The 24,712-nt window shown below is 47.4% G+C and overlaps 1 protein-coding gene across 1 annotated transcript in view; it reads right to left on the bottom strand.

Moving 5' to 3' along the window:
- DNAJC3 (DnaJ heat shock protein family (Hsp40) member C3) overlaps positions 1 to 24,712 on the bottom strand; it is a 264,365-nt gene that overhangs the window by 113,412 nt on the left and 126,241 nt on the right. Inside the window, exons 8-9 of the mRNA XM_078657961.1 lie at positions 21,067 to 21,172; positions 20,853 to 20,973 (exon numbers count right to left, since the gene is read on the bottom strand). Of these exons, the coding sequence (XP_078514087.1) occupies positions 20,853 to 20,973; positions 21,067 to 21,172 (227 nt within the window). The remainder of the gene's footprint in view (positions 1 to 20,852; positions 20,974 to 21,066; positions 21,173 to 24,712) is intronic.

Below are 24,712 nucleotides of genomic sequence, written 5' to 3' on the forward strand. Positions count from 1 at the left end.
AGACATGCAACCAACACCAGATTGAAGCTTAATCCAACGGCAAAGTGTCACGCGCAATATCAAAAACGACCGGTCTGCCAACTCCAACCATACAAGGGACCTTCCAGTCACTTCCCCCCGGTCTGCTTTCCAACCTGTCGCAAACCCCTTACAAAGCACCTTCACTCCTAAACAACAAATTCAACAAAGCGGGACATTGTACAAGCACCAACTAATTTTCAGGAGCTACAAACAATAACATTCAGCCATAAGTTGATTCACTAACTGAGGTGGATACATTCCTCCAAGTATTTACACCCTACATGCAACATTCAACAAACCTACACATCTCACTCCTTCAACACCACATGTATGATCCACTTCACAACTACAATTTTAGACATCAGTCTGTGTAATTCTCAGAATTGTGCTGCAGAGCGCAGACAGCCTAAAACAGCGTTTCTTAAGCTGTGGCCCACATTTTCTATTAATTTCCTAGAAAATCAAATGCAGCAGCACACTAAGAGAGATGGAGCCATTTAAAAACACGTGCCCATGCGTTGAAATGGGCGTTTGCACCTGCTTGGCGCACCCCGGGGCACTTTGGTATTACAGAAGGGGCTGCAGACGCTTGTGCAGCCCCTTCTGTAATACAGATAGTGCTGGTGCACATATAGCTCTAGCACTATCATCTGAGGGTGTTGCCCCATTTGCATGGGGGTGAGGCACCATGCAAATGAGGGAATCTCTTTGCCTCTATGCCCACGATGTACTATAGACGTGGGTGCAAAGGTAAATAAGCTGTCAGGAGGTGGGCTGGCAGTGTGCCACCTAAAAGGTGGCACACTGGTCAAACAGTAATTCATCTGTCAAATTTAGAGAGGACTGCCAGCCCGTCAGTCATTTCTGTACCTACAAGGGAACTACCATCACAACATTCCTTTTCAAGGTACTAACATTTTGTGGACTGCTTCAGTTGATTTTGACTGCCATTTGCATGACTCCCAAGTGGAAATTTGTTTCTGAAATTAAAATCTAACGAGACCCACACCCTGTGAGTTTACCCCCATGGTATGGGGGTTCATATTATTTTTTTCTGTCCCTCACTGCCACACTTTACCAAGTGCTGGGAAACAGAAAAAAGGACATTACACTGTCTACTCTAAATAGCGACATGGAGTACCCTGTACACCAAACTAAGGGGCCCATTAGGATGGCGGGCAGATCGCCCCGGCGGTAGGCACTGCCGGCCCGGCGGGGGCGATCCACCTGCCTTCCACACTGCAAAGACCCCCCATCCATATTATGATGGTTGGGGGGTCCAAGGCGGACGGAAAGACCGTCTCCCGCTGTTCCACCGGTCGACTGGCGGAAAAAGTGCCTGCATATGGTGGCGGTGTCTGTGAGACACTGCCATCCATTTACAACGCTGGAGGTCAAATGGCCTTTCCACAGCGGCGTTGTGGGACCACCGCAGCATCGACGGGCGTTCCCACGCTCCGTTACGGTGGTGGGCAGACTATGTCCGCCTGCCATCGTAATAGGGCCCTAAATCGGTGCCTAAGTCTTTTGGTAGCTTATAATCAGTCCTGGTCAATTTCATCTATGCTTATTCAGCAAGTGTCCATTCGTTTACACCCATTAGCCAATCTTTCACTCTTGGAACCATGGAGGCTATCCAACATCGCAATGAGCCTTCTAGCAAATAAAAGCACAATTAGTTTTGCTCTTGGAGCAGCTAGTATGAATACCCAATAAACTAACATGAGGTTGAAGTCTAAAATCCACCTGAAGAAGCCCTTAATATCTATTACCGCCCTCCAGTAGTTTGTAAGAGTGAATTAGCCCCATGTTAGGTAATAGAAAGTGGCATTCAACAACTTACATTTATGACAATGAATATTTCTGGTATGGTCTACTTTGCATAACATTGCTGGGGCAATATATGTTCTATGCAAAATCCTGAAGTGAAGCATGCAAACCACTGGTTTTCTTGAAAACCAACATTAGAGCATCATTCCACTCTGACCGAACAGAACCCTACAGCCAGTCTCCCATTATCGATGTATTGAAAGTTATTTTTGGGCTATGTCAAGTTGAATAGCTGAATAAAGTCTGGTAGTTATTTCGCTGTCCTGGTTTGTTCAGATTATCAGCTCAAGTACTTGAAATCCGCTGGAGTTCAAATTTGGTGTCCCACACGTAACTACATTCTTTGCACACTACAGTATTTTTTAAATTACCCCATCATCAAATGAAAAGTTGCAATAGCATTTTCTACAGTTAACATTGCAGCTGTATTACGTAAATCTAACGTTGCCTTGCATTTCATGGACTCCCACCTCATCATATTGACTTTCGCATCCAACTGGGCAAACTCTAACTGGCTCCAAAGTGGAGTTGCTGCACATAAGGTAACACATTGTTTCAAGTGCAGTACACTGCAGTCATTCCTAGGTCTTGATGTTCTAGGTTTTGACTGTTGGGCGATACCTTTTGGTACCCAATTTGCCTGCCAGTGTCTGAAAACAAAGCTGGAGATCGTCCTCTTAAAGGCTTCGTGAATTTGAAGACAAAATGACAGTGGTTCAAAGTACCTCCAGGTGACAGTTTTGGGCAACAGTAGCACCGTAGTGAAGATTAAGCCAGTCCATCCAATGACCTGGAACCCCAGGGCCAGGATAGAGGCTACCTTCTTAAGAAACTAAGCAGAAAAAAAGCGCTGGTGATGCATTAAAAGCCTGTGAGCACTGAAAGTTAGTTTCTGCTTTCTAGTCCCACAAGAAACCGTGCTGTAAATATTCTTTAAGGATTTAAGAGCTATTAAATAAATAGGCTGGGAAATTATTTATGAATTGCCTACAAAATGTTCATACATCCTAAAAAACAGTGACTTTTTTTTTTAAAGAAGATGGTAAAAACTGCAGCATTGTTTTGCTAAATTACACCATTCAAATCCAAACTGGATCCCAATTATTACACATCAAATGTTTCAAAGAAACCTTTTCAGGCTTACATGTTAAATTAATGACCCTTTATTGCTGCAGAAATTCAAAGCTATGCCTCCCTTGTTCCTTCCTAGAAAATATCAACACATCATGCAGAAAAATGATCACACTATAAATTTTTGGAAGACTAACAGAAAGTTGCTAAGGCCAAAAGCCATGACCCTATATTCAAAATAGCAGAAGGATATGAGGAAGACAGTCTTCCATTCATTACCATTTCTAATCCCGAACAGATGAGATGATACAATCTTCATAGATCCAGTAATAAATATCTGTGCTATCCTGACAGACCCCAATATACCTTTAATGATAAGCAGAAGGTAATCCTTGATAGCAATCTCATTAAGTCCTCTCTTATCAATACACACCTCAACTCTTGATTTCTTGGATATTAAAAATAGAGGTGCTCCCGGTGGTGCGGTCAAAGTCACAATCACAAACTGTTGTCTAAATTTTCATTCAGATATTGTTTGGAAACTTCTTTCTCGGAGGTAAATTTCTCCTCAATAAGGAATTTTCACTCCACGTTCTAAAATAATTGTACTCCAAATGCCCTGATGTACCCTCTCAAATCTAACTGGGGTAGAGCAATTACTTTGGCATTGGGAGCAGCCAAACAGGCACAACTGGCTAGATGGGGCAAGTGGAGATTCCCACCCGGCTGAATTGTCTATATAAGTTATGGGAAATACTGTGGATGGAAAAGATCAGTGGGCCTCACACATTCCCTCCCTAAATTCGATAAAACATGGATACCACTATAGAATTCTTGTCCAATTAATTTACTGAGCTTACTTGCCCAAAGTACCTTAGAGTGTTCCGCCTCACTGGGATCCCCAACGGATTCCCAATCCCCTTTATGGCAGCAAAACTGTGGAATTCACTACCTCCACACATACGGGAACTGGAAGATCTGCTGGCCTTTAGGAAAGCAATAAAGACCCATCTCTTTCCCCTACACTAAGCCTTTCGGATGTCGTCTTGCGGAGCTCCCTCATTGTCAGTTGTTCATGAGCTGCCAGAAGCGCCGGAACGCCCCTTTGCTGGGGCAGCTGAGCGCTATATAAGTCTATATAACATAACATAACATAACATTAAGGATAATAGCTGGCTGTCCAGCCCAGACCATCTGGGTGACCCTTGCCTGTTACACCACACACACTTATAGGGGACATACCTCTTTACCCTTCCTTCTCTCTTCTATTCTTTTCCTTTTCTACCTTTATTTCCAACTCATACAAATGTTTTCCACCGGCCAGTGGATGTAGGTGGCAGCTATTGTAACACTTGTCTTTTCAAAATCAATAAAAAAAGATTTAAACCATAAAATAATCGTACAATTAAAGGTGCAATGGGGATGCAATTTTTTTATTCTTGAACGGTTAGAATGCAAAAGCAACGTGATGAAGATGTTCCGGAACCATGGAGAGAAGCTAATATGGACTTTAATTCTTTGGATTTGGCAAATTCTTGCAACTGAATGTATGTTTCATTTTGTAAGCAGTGCTTATGAAGAGATTAAGTACTTAAGGTGATAGGACTAGACCTCCAATGTTTATAGGGCTTACGAGGACATAACCTCAGAATGCCAAAAAGCACTGTGTGATTTGGAGAAGCATTCAAATCAAATGTCTAGTGTTACAGATAACTGAAAAAGATTTATTCCAAAGGATAATGGCAGTCAATGATTGATCCAGAAATTAGTGGGGATCCATCCACTGTGTGCAATATATTACACTTAGATTTCATTTGCTTTGGAATATTACTACTGGCTGCTCGTTTTTTGTTCATAAACAACCTGGTTGTTCCACAGTCTAGGAACAAGCACACATCTCAAGTAATAACCACTAACCTTGTCAGGGTGAACACACAGTAGCTAAGTAAACCTGAATTCAACCCCTGGTAGCTATGGAACAGAGCAGGCAGGCTTAATTTAGAGGCAAGGTCTAAAGTATTTATGCAGTACTAAAACAGTAATACAATACAGCACCAAAAAAATCCCAAATCAATTTAGAAAAATAGTAAATATTTTAATAAATAAAATGACACCAAAACAACAAAATTCCAATAAGAGAAAACTGAGTCATGCATTTGAAATGTTTAAATGTGAAAATAGTGCCAAAAAGAGTTACGTGGGAACAATGAAATCTCGCGGAGCTTCGCCGATACTCAGGCACATGTTGAGACTGACTGCGATGGAGAACCGGTTAGATGCAGAAAACAGGTTTGACCTGATCAGAAGTTTTACCTTCGGAGTTAGTCTCTGAAATGAAGTCAAAATACTCATTCGGGGAAGGAAGCAGGCTGTGGCGAAGAGGGCTGCACGATGCAAAAACAACAGTTGATGGACAGAATGCAGAACAATGTCATACATTCACCCCAGTACAGAGATCTGGGCCACTTGTTTTTGCATGTGGCGAAGAGGGCTACACATCATCAGATAGCCGCTGGATGTGAAACTGTTGACTTTGGAGAGTAGGCTCCGAGGAGGGGAGAAATTAGAATTTCGCACCTAAGGAAGGTCCCTCCCAGGCCTGATACTATTCATGCCTTTTGCCCACTTAAGATTGCTACCTTTGTACTTAGTCACTTTTTTGAGCTCTGATTTGGTAAGGCTGTAGACTGAAGCCAAAGAGGGTTACATGAAGCTGGATGCCTTCATGAGGAGTTCCCCCTCAATCCAATTAGCTGCTGCAGAAAAGTACCACAAGGGAATAACCTGAATATTTGGCCTAGCTGCAACACACCTTTGTCAGATTGGCTTGTCAGGCTGGTCCCAGTCCTCTAGAGGTTTTTGGAACCAAACAAAGATCCAGGACCCTGGGATATCACTTTGGAGAAGGGGGTTAAGCCTCACTCCAGAAGAGTCCAGCATCAGGGTCCAGGACAGGTCCTGTTGGAGCTGGTCAGGTGCAGACAGAAAATGCCTATTGTGGATTGTTGTGCCCCTGTGGTCTGAAAAGAAGGTCAACCTTTGAATCTACTAGTTTGTCCTGGGTACAAGAGAAGGAGCAGGTCCAATCTTCTAGGTTTTTCTCAGGTCACAGCAGCAGTCCATTCCTCTTCTAATCTTTCACAGGTCCAAAAAGTTTTCAGAGGAGGGTACTGAGGATGCCACCTAGATATCTTGCACCAGCCTGTGAGTGGAGGAAATTCATACCAATTCCCTAATCAAAGGGGTAAAGATTTCTAGGGGTAAAGATTTCTAGGGGTGACCCTATCCACTTTTGCCGCATTTTATGTTTGTCCGATTGCAGAACCTTTCTTCCCAAGGGCAGAGCTTACGCGCCCACCCCAGAGGTGTGATCGAGAAATGAGCAACCTCTACTCTGTGGTCACTGTCAACAAGTTCTTGGGTGCAGCTTCTTTCCCACAGGGGCTGGTGCCTGGCTGACTGGGGCAACAAAGAAGGGCCCTGCCCATGTGCCAGTTAATCAAGTTTCTGGACACAGCCCAGATGGTCCTCCTGCCAAGGGAACAGAACACCTCCCCACACCTAAGGCCTTTGTCTCATCTCTGGGAGCAAGATCACACCTAATCAAATGGGCTAGTCAGCTGCCGGGTGACAGTTGAAGCTCATGCAAAAGGGCACTGTAGAGGCTTCAGGCAGGAAAAAGTAAACTTTTTAAAAGTACCTTTTCCAATATATGTATTACAGATCAGACTTCAACAGTGAATTGGGCCTGTAAAAAATATTTCAAAATGTCCAGAAATTAACTTTGTAGCAGTTTCTTAACCAGACATAACATTAATAAATTAAACAAGTGTATCCCAATGATTTGCAATTGAACAGCCAACCCTGTTATAGTGAAAATTGATTTTAGGTCCTTTTCTCTGTAAGAATATATTTAGCATTAACATTAAAGTTTTACATGTCCTTCTTTCAAATATCATGCACCCAGCCTTATGGACAATAAGGCAACATAAGGGTGACTTATTACTATTTAAAAGGAAGGTTTAGGCCTGTCAAAAGGGATTATTTGGACAAGTGAATTTGCGGTTCAGAACTACACAGCTAAGCTAAACATGGTAGGCCTGCAGTCATGTTTACACTGCCACCATAGTGGATGGCACAATGAGTGCTGCATTCCACTTGTGACATTTAACTTAAAGGTCCTGGGTACACTTTTGCACTATATACTAAGGTCTGATAGGTAAGGTAAATACACGCTGAAAGGGAGAGCATAAGTACTCTACCACTGGTAAGCAGGGGTAAAGTGCACAGAGATCTACAGCTAGCAATAACAGCCAAGGTAAAAATCTGGGGATACACCATGCAAAAACATGGCCGTTTCCAACAATCCCTCCTTCCTTTAGGGGAACACTCTGTGGTTTTTCGAAACTTTATCGGGTCCAATAGGGTACTGTAAGATCATGTGCCAATCTTTGGCAGAGTACAAACAGAGACCCTTCTGTGAACCTCTTCTTCTGTAAAATGACCTTGTGCTACCCCTATGTGCATAGGTTAATCAGTATTGGCATTAGGACATGAAGTCTCAGCTCTCAATATGATTTTAGTGGTTACAATAAGATTTGAACTCCATCCTCCTCACTTCTCTTTTCTTATTTGGTTTAAACGATTATCAATATATAAAGCGGATTCAATGGCATCATATAGATACATGGGATGAGGCATAGAAATAAGTTCCTATTAAATCTCTTCCTTTAATGCCTGTTGAAAAAGAGTGAATACAGTTCTCTTAAACCCCATGCGTTCTTAGCTGCAAGCCTTATACAATACGACAGACAGGAAATTACATCCGCAAATTCCTGGTGAATTTCGCACAGTACTTCTGCAAAGCTCTCAAGGTCTGGCCTTTCAAACATCTTGCAGAAGGCTGTATAATCATTAAAACTTGATTGGTTTAAGATCACTAAATTAGAAATCCTAAAGAGAATTGCAAATACAAAAATATAATCAATTATTGAGGCACACCCTCTACTTGTAAACGTTGGTGTTATATATGTAAACCCCTAACACAGTGCATTTAGACACACTTTTAGTTGAGTCAAGAGGGCTCTCACAAAAATGGATGGTAAATTGGCAGCTATAATTAGATCATCCGGACCAAACCTTTTTTCCGTCAATGTCCCTATAACAGACCCTAAAGTGGTAAGGTTGGAAGACTCATGTGACCAGGGTTAGCACTATAAAAGTTAATCAGGGCAACAGTAGTAGAACCAGGAAAAGTTAATTTTGGAACTTGTAAAAAAATGTGATTACAGGTCAACTTCCTTAATCTTCCCATTAAAATCTCAAGAAATAAAGGTGACTAAACCACCTTTAGATTGCCTACTTCCATATTTATTGCAGACAAATCATGTGGCATTGCCTTCCAAATATAACCAATTTAGGTTTAAAGTATTTTTTTGAGTTATTCACAAAAAACATGAAACAATAGTCGCAGAGGAATCATGACGTAATATCGCTATTCTGGAGCGCACGGGTGCTTAAAGTCTCTGCTAAGGAGGTGACCAGCCGGTACCTTCAGTGATGCGCATGCAGCGACAATGCCAAACCAATAAACAATTCCCTTTCCAACTCCCTCCAACCCTCCCCCTCCCTTGACCCCCCCCTCCCTCCCCCGTCCAGTGTGCTTCCTGGAGCCATTCCCCGGCATCCATATCCCCCCCTGGTTTATCCTGCCTTGAACTCTTTAGACAGCTGAGTCTGCAGTTGACGTTAGTCTCAAGAGTCTAAGATATCGTGGACACGTGAGTTCTTTAAATTATGTAACCAGCATTGAGTGGAACGGTTGCCACAGGTCATTAAATTGGTCTACGTCACCCGCAACTGTGAGCGACAGCTTCTCCATGCCCAAGACATGCCATAACCTGTGCAGCCAGCCCGTGTTAGAGGGGACTGTAGTGGTGCGCCAGTGTATAAGAATATTTTGAACCGCTGAGCCTAGCGCTATTACTATCTGTCTGCCTCTTCGGGACTTTAGGGGGTACATCAACCGGTTGGGTAAGCCTAGCAGCACATAAGCAGGGAAGCGTGGCAACTCAATGTCAAAGTGTGTGTCTATTTCGTCTAAGACTTCTTTCCAGTAAGGGCGCAGCAACGGGCAATCCCATAAGATGTGTGTAAGAGTGCCCACCTGCCCACAAGCCCGCCAGCATGTGCCCTCAATAATATGATTCATTTCGTGCAGTCTTTCTGGGGTGTAGTATCAGTAAGTGGTCACCTTGGTAAACGTTTCAGTAAGGCCGGTGTGGTATGCGGAATGTCGTGCTCGGTATGAGATCTGGTCCCACTCAGTATGACTCAGTGTCCTCCCCAGTTCCCGTTCCCAGCGCACTCTACTCGGGTTATAGATATGAGAAGAGGGAGGCTGTAGAAGTTGGTAAAGATCCGAAATCAGTTTCGCATCTGAAGCACGTGTTACAAGCCACTTCTCGTAGGGCGAGAGCTTCCTGTCCGCCAAGTCACGCACCTGCGGTTGCAGCGCCCAATGCCGCACCTGTAGGTACCGCATCCTCTCCGCCTCCGTTAGATGATATTCGCGCTTAAAATCCTCAAATGGGATAACGCCCTCCGTGGTATACATGTGGAACAGCGCTGTGCATCTCTCCGTCTGCCAACTCTGAAAGGCACCTGTTTCCATCCCGGGGGTGAAATCCGGGTTCTCAATTATTGGCGTAAACGGGGAGGGGAACGTGGTGAGATCATGGACAACACTAGTGGCGTTCCACTCTCGCAGTGGGGTTCGTGTGACAAAGGATGCGTATAGATTGGGGGGGCGGTGTGCTCTGCGTAAGAAGGGTATCTCTTGTAGTGGCCTGCCCGCTACCGCCTGATCTTGAAAAAGCCAGTGTTTATCTGACTCTCGTCTGCCCCACTCAACTAGATAGCGCAGTTGTGCCGCATGGAAATACTTGCGTAGATCCGGCACCCCTAGACCCCCTGCCTCTGGGGCCAGCGTGGTGAGGGTTCTCTTCAGACTGGGTTTGCGGCCTTACCAGATAAACCGTGCCAGGTCCGCCTGCGTCTGCTGAATCCACCCCTTGGGAGGCGGGAGCGGCGGGGCCCGGAATAAGTATAGAACCTGTGGTAGGACTGTCATCTTCACCGCTGCCACTCTGCCGAGCCAGGACAAAGTGCCTTTGTCCCATCGTCTCAGTTCCTCCTTAATTTTCTTTCCTAATGCCGCATAGTTGGCATTGACCATAGTTGGCAAGGTGGGTGCCAAAAGGATGCCCAAATAGGGTACAACATCCGAAGACCAGTGCATGGGGAAAAGACTCTGGAGTTCCGACCTTGTGGCCGCGGTTAAGGAGATATCAAGGGCTGCTGATTGCCCCATATTCATTTTGAAACCTGCCACTGATGCGAAAGCGTCCAACTCTGCGATACACGCTGGAAGGGCCCCTCTCGGGTTAGCTACGGTCAGTATAACGTCATCCGCATAGAGGCTAATCGCGTGGGTATATCCCCCCATTCTTACTCCCGTTGCGGATGCGTTTTGACGTATCCTTTGGGCCAGAGGCTCCATATAGAGAGCAAAAAGCAGCGGCGATAATGGGCACCCCTGCCTGGTGCCTCTCTCTATAGTGAACCTCTGGGAGCTGCAGCCGTTCACTCGTACTACCGCTGACAGGTATTTATAGCAGTTGAATACTAGGGTGCGGAACTTCTCTCCGATACCCACCTTAGCCAGGACCTTCTCTAAATAAGGCCAGTGCACTCGGTCAAACGCCTTCTCCGCGTCCACGGCTAGCAGCATTATCTCCCCAGGGATCCGGGAGGCTTTCTCCAGGAGGTGAACCACTCTCTTGGTGTTATCCACCGTCTGTCTCCCTGGGACAAACCCCGCCTGGTCCGGGTCAAGTAGACCCGGCAAATGGAGTGCCAGCCGGGCCGCGAGGATCCCGGTGTTTAGCTTGAGATCAATGTTCAGGAGGGAGATCGGTCTGTATGAGCTGCAGTGAGTCCGGTCTTTCCCCGGTTTGGGGATGACCGATACGGTTGCTCGGAGCAAGTCAGGTGGAAGAGCTCCAGGAGCGGAGAATGAGTTGAATAGGCGAGTAAGAATAGGGGCCAGCACGGAGCAGAACGTTTTATAGAAGAGGGAAGAGTAGCCATCTGGCCCCGGGGCCTTCCCATGTTTGAGTTTAGAGATGGCTGTAATCACTTCTTCAATTCGAATGTCCCTTTCCAGGTATTCTGCTTGCTCCGGCGCTAAGGAAGGGAGAGTGACCGAGTTCAAATAGTTCGCTTCCGCTTGCGGGGAAGGGGGTGCACCGGCATAGAGCTCCGCATAGTATTGGCGGAAGGTCTCAGCAATCCGGTCATCGTCCTTGACCGTCGCGTCATTTGAGACCCGAAGTTCCTTCACTAAGTGTCGTTGATGCGCCACTCGAAGTTTGTTTGCTAACAGCCGGCCGCACTTGTCCCCTCCCGTATAGTATGCGTGTTTCAAAAGCAGCGCTGCATATTCCGCTCTGTCCGTGTCTAGAGCCGATAAGAGTTTCCTCGCAGCCTTAAGTTGCCTCCATACCCTTGGAGCTCCCGTGCGTTGATGCACCTGCTCCAGTTCTCGAACGGAGCGGGTGAGTTCGTCCCGTTTAGTCTGTCGGTCTCTATTTTACGCAGACGATATCGCTATGAACTCTCCTCTGAGCACCGCCTTCAGGGCCGCCCATTGCGTTGCTAAGGAGGTGTCAGTGTTACCATTGTGGTCCTGATAATCCCGGATCGAGTCCATGATGTGCTTCACTACCGGTTTTTTATGTAGTAGGGTGTCCCGGAGGCGCCAAACTCCCCGCGAGGAGGACACCAATGGGAGGCGAAAGGTACCTGTGACGGGCGCGTGATCAGACAGGGAGAGAACCCCCATTTCTGACTCCGTAGCGAGGGCACACACCGGCCCCGTGACCAAAAAATGGTCCAATCTCGTGTACGTCTTATGCGCATGTGAGTAGAAGGAGCAGTCCATATCAGTGGGGTGAAAGCGGCGCCAAAGATCGTGGAGATCTAGGTCCTCCAGCTGGGTCTTGCCTCCATGGGAAATATCTCCAGTTTGTGGGTATCGCTGCGCTGACCTATCTAAAGACGAGTCAAACACCATGTTCAGGTCACCCTCTAGGTTGATGTGTCTGTCTGCTGTGGCCGTGACGTCCACCAGGGCTGAGCGAAGAAATCGCTCCTGTTGCTCGTTGGGGCTATATAGCGACCCTATGGTGAACACTAGTCCCCCCAACTTAACCCTATACGCCAGGAGCCTCCCTTTCTGTTCCGCAAACTTGTGCAAAACCTCCCCTGTGAAGGTCCGGGAAATCAAGATCGCCACCCCCGCTGTCTTGGTAGTGTTGGAGGAAAAGAATTGTGTGGGGAATTTGCGAGATCGCATCCTATGGCAATCACGAGTTAACAGGTGGGTCTCCTGTAGGAGACAGATATCTGCATGGGTGTTTTCAAGCAAAGACAAGACTGCTCTCCTTTTGACTGGGTTGTTCAGTCCCTTTACATTAAGGGACACTACCTTAAGAGCTGCCATAGTCGTAGGGTCAATAGCAGCAAGAGCAGGGGAGCAGAGCCCGGGCAGGGCGGCTCAGTGCTAAGAATTGTATAAGAGCAATGTCTGGGCAAAGTGTGTGTGTGACTAGAACACTGGACGGTCCATTCCCCCCCCCCCAACTTCCTTTGAACAACCCCCAACCCGGGTCCCCAAGCACCAAAAACAAACCCCCCCCCCCGCCAACAGTCCCCACTTCCCCCCCTCCCATGCCCTGCAAGGAACTCTAAGGTCCCATAGTCCCAGTCCGGTCCCTCAAGGACAAGACCGTGGTCGGTTAAGGTAGTGGACGTCCTGCCACTGCACCCCCATCGCCCCCCCCCCCCCCGGCACCCCCAAACCTGCATCATAGTAAGGCTGCATCAATCTCCCCCGGGAGACATCTCAAGCTGTCAACACGACAGTATTGGTGGTCGTGCCCCTGGCTGCCTCCTGTACTGCTCTGTCCATGCCGGACCGGATGGTAGGCGAGTCTGGGCGGGTGGAGGAGGCAGAGGACCGGCGGTCCGGAATCCGTTGCCAGCCGTCTCTAGTGGAGCGTCTGCGACCCAGCGTGGATGGGGTTTCATCGGATGCGGTGATGCCCAATACCTCGCAGGTGTCTTGGAGGGAGCGGAGTTGATGTAAAGTGCCATTCCAGCGAAAGATAAGTCAGAAAGGGTGCCCCCCAAGCGTATTGCGTGTCATGGTTTCTCAGAAAGTCAGTCGCAATTTTAAATGTCTTACGTTTTTGGAGTGTAATCGCAGATAAGTCCTGGAAAAGTGCGATCGGGTGTCCTCTGAAGTGCAGCGACTGTTGCTTCCTCGCCTCGCGGAGAATTCGTTCCTTAAGCGGGTAGTCCGGTAGGAAGGCTAGAATGTCCGGTGGCGGCGCTGAGCCCCGGCGTGCTAGGACCACTCTGTGTGCCCTGTCTAACCTGATGGGAAAGTCTTCTGCTTCCCCCAATATTTCCCTGAACATGCACTGTAGGTAAGTGGCGACGTCTTCCCCTTCTTCTTTGGATGGCACTCCTCGGACTCTGATATTATTGCGGCGGGACCGGTTCTCCAGGTCTTCATTGTGCGCCTGCAGGTCCAAGTGTTGATCCCGTAGGCGCAGCACTTCCTGCTGCAGATGTTCGATCTCTAAGTCTCTGGAGTGGCTAGCTTCCTCCATTGTAGCTACCCTCTCACCCAGGCTATCCACTTCCCTCCGCACTTCTGACTTCCCCGACCACCTCTTGTTTTAGTGTTTGAAAGTCATCTCGCAGGGAGCTGAAGAGAGATTCCAAGAAGGATCTGGTGACTGGTGGTTCTCTTTCTTCCGCCTCCAGCGGGGTCCTCGAGGGGCCCGGTGAATGTTGCCCTTTGTCGGGTTTCGACAACCCTCTGTTCAACATCTCAGGCAGTGTTCGGTTGCCCTTCTTGGGTCCCCTGTTGCCAGCCATCGTTGAGGGCGCCGGCGCGCGGGTGGTGTCGCTAAGCCCGCAAGGCTGGTGCAGAGGGCAGGTGAGCGGTGATTAAAGTCCGATCGGAGTGGGCACGCCCGTATCCCCGGCCCTGCAGGTCTCTGCCTTCGGTGTAGGGGTTAGAGTGGTCCCCCCCTGCGTAGGGTCACTGATCCTCCTCTGGGCAGGTCGTTGGCTGTGGGGGCACTCGGGCTCCCCCTCCTCGCAGCGCGGACCCTCCGGCCGATGCCCCGCGCTCCCTTCACGTCCCTACGGGCACACGCTAGGGGGCCCCTTGCAGCGCTCAGTCCGTCAGTCCCAGCCCGCGGAGACCCTCCACTGGCTCACACCAGGGCAGCCCGGGATTTCGAAGGCCCTGCCGAGTGCTGATGGTGACCCACTGGGTGCACGTTGAGGCGGTGTACTTACCGTGATACGGGCTAGTTGTGCAGTCGGCTATTTCCTTGCGTGGTTTAGCGCTCCAGCGCACCTGAGAGTCGGCACCTCGAGCCCTCCACTCCGCCACCCGTTCCCCGCCTGTCCTCTTTCGGGGGCAGGAGTATCTACTGCACTGTTCAGGACAGGGGGAACGTCTTCTCCCGCAGTAGGCCACGTTCCCGGCCTCCCCGAAGAGCTGCACTCCAGGAGCGAACGGTCACGCTCCTCCGGTCCACTCCGGGCAGCTCCCGTGTACCACCACCTTTATCGGGCCTGGGGCAGGGCTACAGAGTCCACAAGAGGCGCTGCGATGACCCCCTGGCTGTCGGGGTGTCCGCTGGATAGTGCTGGGTGGGGGAAGCCTCTTCCGGCTGTAGACCGCGTCCTCGGGGCCCGCTTGGGGGCCTCACCCGGGGAGCAGCTGGCCGCTCGCTCGTCGGCTGTCTCCGGTCGCCCACCGGGTCCGGCGTTCACCGCTGCCGCTGGGCCGGAAGTGGAATCGCAGGGGTACGCCGACTGGCAGCGTCGGGTCGGACCAGCGCTCAGTCACAGCTCCATGGGACCCTGGGCTCCGTGTGGGCCGGGTCCCGGGCGCACCCCTCCGTCGCTGTGGCTGCTGGGCACTCGGTCGTGGTCCCCCTGCAGATCAATCGTCGCTGTGCCCCTCACCTCCGGGGGCGTTACGACTTGCAGGCGTGCCGCCGCCCGGCTCGTGGCAGAGGTCCGGGACGCTTCGTCAACAGGCCGCGTCCCCGGCCTCGCGTGAGGATGTCCGGTCTCGGATTGGCGTCGCTGTCTACTGCCTGCGGCGGTCCCTCTCCCTCAGCGTTCGGCCAGGGCGGCCGCTGGTGGTAACTGGCGTTCAGCCTCGCGGTGCCCTTGTCTCCGCTCCGCACCGGGTTCGGAGCGGCTCGCTTCACTGGCGGGCTGTCCGCGTGGCGCCGTGCAATGGCTGCCCTCCGGGAGTCGCCGCTCCCCGGAATCTTCTCAGGTGCCGATTGCGAACTGGGAGGACGCCTCTCGGTGAGTCGCTGGTGATCGTGTGATGCCGCAGTCGCACCGCTGCAATCCGGGGGGGGGAGATCTGCGCGGATTCACGGTTCAGGGGCCTGAGGCTGGAGGAGCTCGCGGAGAGTGCGTCCGCTCAGCTCGCTATCTTGGCCACGCCCCAATATAACCAATTTAAATCATTAAAGTTAGACACAAGTACATCAATGTCCCATAACAAAAATAAAACCTATTGGGGGTTACTACAGGGCATATCAACAGGAGAGCTTACAGAAAAGGAGATATCAGGGTTTAAAAGAGTATAAGAATGAACAAGTCATTCACATGTGTCCAAGTTGCTCAAGGGGACATATCTGTTAGAGATTGTCAAAACAGAGTGCACAGAGGATACAAGAGACTGTCTATTTTGCGTGCTTGACTGACGAGATACCAGTTTTGAAGAGGAGGAACATACTACATTAGGCTTATAAAAATAACCAAGAGGAAGAGCCTCAATTGTTGGAGTCTAATATTTCTGAGTGAGCTTATGGTGGTCAATACCTGTGCCGCTATTGTAGGCCAATTGAAATTGATCATCACACAGTCTACCTATTTCTTTCCATCACTACCCACCCTCTTCACTCTTCTCACAATATTATCATATATACGAGGGCCCAAGTTAGAATGCATACCTAATCAATGTAACATTTTATTAAGTTCATCAAAGGCTTCTGGCATAGACCCTTTCAGCTGAGGCACATTCCTCAAAATCACCACATACAAGGTTACTTCAGGGGGGGTGGATTAATTACAACCCCGCCTTGGGATATCTGGTGGGTTCCAGGTTGGAAAGGTGGGGGCTTGGGATAGAAACTAGGGGGCTAAAGAAACTGAAGAAACTGATGGAGTGTTATTTAGTGCAAAATGAGGCTGTGACTTTTCTAAGAGATGTTCTGGCCTTGCAGCATGCCCATGTAGGATGCAGGACTGACTAGAAGCACACCTGTGTTAGCTGAACTGTTACTTGAGAAGTTGGATTCAGGTGCTCGTCAACTCACTTTGTTCAAGGCGACCATGATTATAGATAGTCTAGTTTAAATGGCTGTCAGCTTTAAAAGAATCAGGTCCAGTTTAGGGCACAAAACAGTTGTAAATGTCACCTTAAAACAAGCATTTGCAATGCAATAGGTCTCGCATTAATAAGTTTGAGCTATTGGCATTGCTAAATATTGCAACACCAATTGCAACAAAAGTCTATAAATTGTAGGCCAAAAAAATGTGTATTTATTTTTGTAGCAATGGTGGCATGCTGCGCTTTAGATGAATATGTTTAAAAGTAAAGTGCGCCATATTTCGATTACTACAATAGTTAATTGTGGATTGCCTTAACAATTGATGTGTGCACTGATGGCTGGTGGTGTGTGTGCCTGTAGAAATTGTGCACTGATGGCTGATGGTATGTGTGCCTGGTGGAAGTGTGCACTGCCGGCTGGTGGTGTGTATGCCTGGTGGAAGCGTGCACTGATGGCTGGTGGTGTGTGTGACTGGTGAAAGTGTGCACTGTTGGCTGGTGGTGTGTGCCTGCTGAAAGCGTGCACTGACGGCTGGTGGTGTGTGTGTGCCTGGTGAAAGCGTGCACTGACAAATGGTGGTGTTTGTGTGCCTGGTGAAAGCGTGCACTGACGTCTGGCGGTGTGTGCCTGGTGGAAGCGTGTACTGATGGCTGGTGGTGTTTGTGCCGAGGAAAGCGTGCACTGACGTCTGATAGTGTCTGTGCCTGGTGAAAGTGTGCACTGACGGTGTGGTTGTGAGTGTGGTTGTGTGTGTGTGGTTGTGTGTGTGTGGTTGTGTATGTGTGTGTGTGTGTGTGGCTGTGTGTGTGGTTGTGTGGGTATATGTGTGGGTGTATGTGTGGGTGTATGTGTGGTTGTGTGTGTGGTTGTGTGTGTGGTTGTGTGTGTGGTTGTGTGTGGGTGTATGTGTGGTTTTGTGTGTGGTTGTGTGTGGGTGTATGTGTGGTTGTGTGTGTGGTTGGTTGTGTGTGTGTGGTTGGTTGTGTGTGTGTGGTTGTGTGTGGTTGTGTGTGCGGTTGTGTGTGCGCGGTTGTGTGTGTGTGTGGTTGTGTGTGTGTGGTTGTGTGGGTGTGGTTGAGTGTGGTGTGTGTGTGTGGTTGAGTGTGTGGTTAAATGTGTGGTTGAGTGTGTTTATGAGTGTGTGGTTGAGTGTGTTTATGTGTGTGGTTGTGGTGTTATGTGTGTGTGGTTGTGTGTGTGTGTGTGGTTGTGGGTGTGGTTGTGTGTGTGTGGTTGTGTGTGTGTGGTTGTGTGTGTGTGTGTGTGTGTGTGGTTGTGTGCAGCAAAGGGGACAGAAGGAGAAAAAAGGCACAGAATCACGGGGCAATGAAGGGGACAGATGGAGAAAGGCACAGATTCATAATCTCAATGTGATCAACAGGATGCTGTCCTAACTATACTGAAGGGGGAACTTGACAGGCTCTCCTAAAAAAAACACGATCCGGAGTTTCTGACAGTTGAGATCTTGATCTCGATCCCATAAGATATTATAATAGCCTTTTACCTGAACTGCCGCATATGCTTTGAGCACACATTCTAAATATACTTCTCTTTCCCAAGACGACTGGTTCTGCATCTAAGGGGCAGTGTCGGAGGCATAAGTATTGGGAAACAAGAAAAGGGTCAGCAACACACATGCTAGGAATCAAGTTTGCCTAGATATCAGTGATGTTCTGTTGATTTGTCAAACATCAGAAAAGACACGAACATTGTTAAAGATGTATGTAAAATGAGAAAGTTAATAAATGACTAGACGGGAGCCCGCATCAAAGGGCATGGTTTTCACTGGTGTTACTTTTTCTGCTCCCGAATTCTCACCACCTCCTGTTGTGCATCTGTGATGTGACCAATTATACCCTGCAGGACACACAGTGTAACAGCCCCTATAGAATGTTTGGTGCCACAGAACAAGTCGCTGACTTCCTAATGAGGCCATGGTGAATTTGACCTTGCAGAAGCTTTCCATCAATCCATGCTAAACAGTAACGGCGTACACTTCCCTTCTCCCACCGCCCCTTGCGCATACCAGTCAGAAACATGCAGCCAACACAAACAATAAGATATCAAAACTCACCTGGCAACTGTAGCCGAGTTCAACTGTCCTAAACTAGCATATACAGTTTTTTTCTGTTCTGGTTTTCACGTGCACAGCGAAAGGGCATGTTTGTTTACTTTTTCAACATGCTCCACTCCCCCGAGCTATCGAACTGCTGTGTTCCAATAACAAAGCTGATCCAGACGGTAGGCCGTATCAACTCACTTTTTAGACACTTTGGTGCTTTAAAGAGTTGTCATGCGCACTTTGAAGACACAGTAGCTCGAAAGTTAATGACATCAAAGCTTCCGTTCGAAAGTGCCGCAAGAGACTGCTGCATATGTATATACATTTACTGCGACGGCAACCGGCGCTTTATCATAAGGGACGCATTACATACATCAAAGTTCTGCAGAACTGGCAGCATTAATGGAATTTCGGTGAATGGAAAGAAAACTATAATCGAAATACACAAAGGCCCTACAGTACTCAATCAAGCATGAACGAAATTGCTTGGTAAAACTGCTGACTCGTGGCTGAACACAGTTATTCACTGGAAATAAGTTATGGTGCAAGGAGGAGGGGGGGCAGGTACAACCGGCAGGGTGGGGGGGGCAGGTCAGGAGCATGGTGAGGGGTGTGATGGAGAGGGAGCAAAGGTGGAGCAGGCACAGGTGAAAGAGAGAGAGGCAAACACAAAATCACCGTTGGAGCCGGGGGCGAAACCAGGAAGTCAGGCATCCTTGCCCGTGACATGGGCGGGGCCTGTGACGCGGCCGGAAGAGGCCGGTGTTGCTCGTTGATGCGGGGCTCCCATGAGGGAGGGAGAGCCCGGCGGTAGAGGTGGAAATCCAGAGAAGTCCCAGGTCCCAGAGGGGGCCTGGGGTGAAGTGGAGAGGCGGGGTGTGTTTCGGCATCGCATTGTCCAGCAGCCCGGTGAGTGGGGCGTGCCAGTGCGCTGACACGTCTTGGGCATGGAAAGTGAAAGTGCCTTGCCTCTCAAGGGGGACAGGAGATGCGCACGGCGCTGGCGTCCACATTTCCAGTCCAGCCTGCAGCCTGCGCGTGCCCATCTCCGGTCTCCCTTGAGAGCCCTTGAAAGCCAAGTTGACGACAATAGGTCTCGCTGGCGACAGCGCTTCGTCGCCAGGTGCGAGACCTAAAAATCGGCCAAGGCATCCCATGAAATAGATGATCCCTGAAATGAGTTCTCTGCTGTGACCCAAAATATAGTAGACCACTCACCTGCAAAAAAATGTCAACACTGAGAACTATATAATATTATTAGCCGAGAGGGAAAAGTAAGCATTCTTGAACTTCCAGAAACAGCTTGCTTTACATAATTGTTAAAAGATATGAGAGAGAATGGATGTAGCAGAGCAAGTAAAATAAATCACTGCTAAAATGGAAAGAGACACAGCTGTAAATGGCCTTCATGCATCCCCTCTCCTTGATCGGAGGTTTATTTTATTATGTCTGCTCCGGATCTTTTTTGCTTCTGATATCCTGCATTTGCATCAGTGATCTGCCATTGTCTGAAGACAGAATGCCTTTTGGTGGATTAACATTTATAGCTACTTATATCGGTCCCAGAGTTCACCACATAACAAGTATGTGTGCCTTTGTATAAATGTTCCAGGGAGTCTACTGCCAATAGGAAGCTATGAGTTATAGCATATAACTGCCTTTTTCTATCTAGGTTCTGATGGGGGGAGGGGTGGCGTTTGGGGCAGAGACATTGGTCTAAGAAAAAAAAAAACGAGGCAACGCTTTTAACCTCAATCTCATCAATTCTACAAGAGTTCTTCAAAGGGGCAAGAAGGACTAAGTACTCTACACATGTTATTGGCGTATGGCTGGAAAAAGGTAAAGAAGGAGAATCTGGGTCATGTGCTACACTGCTTAACAGGGGAGACTAACGCATGTGCGAGTGCTGGAAACCCACTTCTAAGTAGTTGGTCACTCTAGATTGCAATTAAAATGGTAAAACCATAAGTAAAAAAAAGGTTGTGGAAGGTATTACTACATCCGCCAGACCTAGCCACACTACCATATAAGGTGGAATGCCACAGAAAATGAGCCATACTAAAACGCAAACATAATTACGAAGTGTCTGCATACAACACTAGCTTAGGAGTATGGCTGACAAACAGCAGAATGACGTGGTAACATGCAGTACTGTTTTAACATCTACCTTTAGAAAGACTCAGGCATTTGTCACTGGAGAGACAGCATTCATTGAGAGACTTGTGCAGGACAAATTATAAATTACAGATGTCATTTTGTTGCCCAATGGAACCTGTAGTAGATATTCAAAATCATTGTCCAAAAATGTTCAAGTTATTAGGGCAACCATGCTAGGACAGTAGTAAGAAACAAGAAATCACCTTCCTCGTATTGCTCTTCCATTAAAAGTGCTTCAGCCCGGTCTTTGAGAGCCCTCACATGGGTGGGTTGTAGTTGTAGAAATTCTGTGCAGGCTTCTATAGCTTCAGCAGCTTGTTGGTTCTGTAAGAATAAGCATAAAATAAAAATAAAGGCCCTGCTGCAAGAATGGAGAAAGTGTGCAGATGTTCATCTGTTAAAGAAGACCAAGCTCACCTTTGACAAGCAGTGGCAGACCCGCTCCTTGACCAGCTCAGAGTAATAAGGGATGTTTGGCTCAATTTTTGTGATGGATTCATATTTGCTGATGGCATCCATGTAACTAAAAATGATAACAAGTACTCAATAATACTATACCAAATTTAAAGAAAATTAGTTTATTTTTAAGAGAGTATTATACATCACTTGATAAAAGAATAACAGCATTAAAAAGAAAACAATGACACGTCAATACCCTTCCCCATCTATGGGCCTCATTACCATGGCGGTGGGACCACCACTGTCAGGCAGTCGGTGGCTGTCCCGCTGCCATCGGATCATGCTTGTCCGCCCGCCACATAGTGACGGCGGGCTGATGGAGGACGGGCGGAGAGACCGACCGCCACAGATCCAACGGGCTTAAAGAGCCCCTTGGTGGGACAGTAATCCCTACAATAGGTGCGGTGCCTGCACATGCACCGTCGTAGGGATTACAATGTCCCTTTCCGTCTGCCTTTTCATGTTGGTTAACCCGCCATGAAAAGGCCGGCAGATAGGGACTTGGCGACCTGAAGCACACGTCGCAATACAAAGAATACACATTGCCACCGCCTTAAAGGAAGTTGCATCATAATCCCTACGGCGGGACCACCGACAGCCAGTCGGGTGGTCCCATTTTTTAAACGATGGTGGTCCGACGAAAGTCTGACTGCCATCATAGTGAGGCCCTATGTTTTGAGAGATTTTCCAGTTTCACTGAACAATAAGGTTATGTCTGCCTCAATCACTGTCCGCCTTTATAATCTCACTGGATAACCTCTATCTATCCCCAACATGCCTTTGCCTTGTAGTGACCCCGGGCATGTAGGGAGGGGTATTAATAACCACAAGAGCACTAATTATATGACTTGCTGATAAATGATTCTGAAATTAAGTCTTTTCAACAAACCTCTTTTTTTCTTCAGTTTTATATAGCACTAACTCGACAGGAAGGTATTAGGGAGCTTCACTTGAGCACCAGTTACATTACACAAGGACACATTCATTTTTGGGAAGCAAGAGGAGATTAAGTGATATGCCCGAACCACTACAACGTTCAGCAATTGTAAGAAGTAATATCTGAATTCAGATGTAAATAATGATAAGACATCGGGAAACTTCAAAGCATGGGTGTTAGCGATCAGTGTTTTGTACAGCATTTTATATGGTGATATGAACAAGCATGCAGTAAAACTGCCACATTGGTAAACCTCAAACGAGATGCGAGTTGGAAAATAAATGCTCAACTAAGGAATACTGCAGCCCAAGTTGATCTCCAATGTCTGAGCAATACTAGAAAGGTAAAATGTGAGTACTGGAAGGGGAACGCAGGGCGAGAGTAGAGGGAGAATGGGAGGGTATTCACAGAACAGGAAAGAACAATTTTTGGGTGTGGTGAACAGCACCGATCGGGCAGTGTGGAGACCTTGGAAACAAAGTCAATTTACAACGTCTGTCAAGAAGACAGACTAATACTCGAACAGCAAAGCCAGAAAGACTGAAACCAGCACACTATACACACTACAAATATACTAAGTAGGAATATGAGGCCTAAGTGAGGAAAGTGGACAGGCTTCTGTAAGGAGGAGGTGAACATTAGGCGTAAAGCGAACAGCATCAATCAGCATGCGATGAATTAAGCAGGGAGTTCACAATACCAAGAAGCACAGCAACAAATAGATGGAAGGTTTACTTAGGAGTTGCACAGACGATGAAGCTCCAAAAACCAATGGGTATTTGGAGCAATAGCTGATGAATTACAAAGGGCAAAACAGGATAGGTGCTAACGTATTCGCCCATGACAAAGATTTCTACCACGTTCAGAGGCACACTATCAGATCCCATGTCACAAACCATAACAAACATAATGGTGGTATTGAAAAAGATAAAACAAAACGATCTCAATCACAAAAAATTATTAAAAATAGGTTGACTTTATCCTAAAGGCTACCACACAAAAGACATCTCTCCAGACAAGCAAGCTCCCAAAAAGATTATTCTGTGATGTTAGCTCTGAAACAGATGAAGAAAAAGCACATTCAAAATGGTAAATACAGACATTCTGACTAGGGCGTAAAAGCATGCATTCTCAAATTCAGGGTGACTATGCTAGACAAACACATGTTTGAAGAAGTGAAGAAATGTTACCATTGCTGGAACTCCTCAGACATCTAGAAACAGAAGAGGGAAGTAGGAGTAAGCTCTGGAAACAGACGCAAGCAAGAGGCAAAGACAATAAAGACACCTTTCCACAGAGATCTAGTGGAGTGCTTGTCATGAGAAATGGGTCACTTTACCTAAATGAAATAAAATAAATAACTAAATAGAAACTATCCTACAAACCTAAGGACAGGGGCATCTTCTCGCTCTTGCAACGCCTACTCATTTAACTCCTCAGGGGACCTCAGGGGACCGAAGGTGACGGGACGGGCCACTCCCCTGATATTTGCACTGAAGTCACTCTGCCACAAGGCAACAAACGCGTTTTTTGATACGCTGGGAGGACACATACCCCTGTACAGAAGATGACGAAATCACTGAAAACCCCAATGGCCACAAGATCTACATCGCGATTGAAAAGCGTGAGTACTCCACTACCAACTATAACTGCCATTGATATAATGCTACAAAAAACTATCAGTGTAGTGGCAGACGCTATTCAGAATACAGAGAAACGGCTTTCTTTGACGCCAGACATGTGCTTTCCAAATTTATCTTTACATACTACTAATAACACATGTAACATGGATGATAGTTTAAATTCTCAAGAATCCCTATTGATGCAATCTTTTACAGACTTACCAAATTCGCACATGAAGGATACAACATCAAAATCCCTAATTCCGTGCTCTACTACGTCTGCAATTGAGACTAGCCCTTCAATCCTAATTAACTGTGATAATAACACAAATCGTTTGCATATACCCTCTCCAGGCTCTGACATCCAGCTAATAGAGAGCCATGCATCCGTCAGTCAAATTGCTCCAATGCCTATGCTTGGTCGTTCAAGTCACAAAAAGTGCGCAAAGAGAAAACGCAAGGCCAAATATCCTATGAAAAAAATCCTCTATCCTGGTGGCAAACCAAAACGTTCAATCAAAGACATGTGGCTTAAACTTAAAAAGGGGAACCCTACAAACAACACTCTAATAGGGCCCCTCTCCACTTCTTCTCTAGACCCGGTTCTGCCTCGACATCATAATACCAACTCAGAGAGCGTCCGGGTCAACGAGCAGACAGGACACATAGTCCAAATATCATCAACGAAAATGCCATCCCTGTCTGAAATTGAAACATTGATCAAATCCCTCTTACATCCTATTAATAATCGGATAGTTAACCTAGAGAAGGCCCTAGGGAAATTTGAAAGAGCACAGAATGAAGTCTCATCTAACATCCTCAAAAAGCTTAACGTTTCTAATACAACCTCTATCTTTGTGCCAGCTAGTACATCTCTCAATGGTAGCAACCCGAAAATTATAAATACCAATATCAATAACCCAGGGGCTAATACTGTTAAACAGGACACAACACAGAAACAGGGCTCGTCAATTACAACCAACTCTTTCTCAACTCAACAAGTAGAACCCATTTTTGTTCAGTCTGTACTTAAACCTATAAACAA

This window comes from Lissotriton helveticus, chromosome 8 (assembly GCF_964261635.1).
Source record: "Lissotriton helveticus chromosome 8, aLisHel1.1, whole genome shotgun sequence".
Classification (NCBI taxonomy): Eukaryota; Metazoa; Chordata; class Amphibia; order Caudata; family Salamandridae; genus Lissotriton; species Lissotriton helveticus.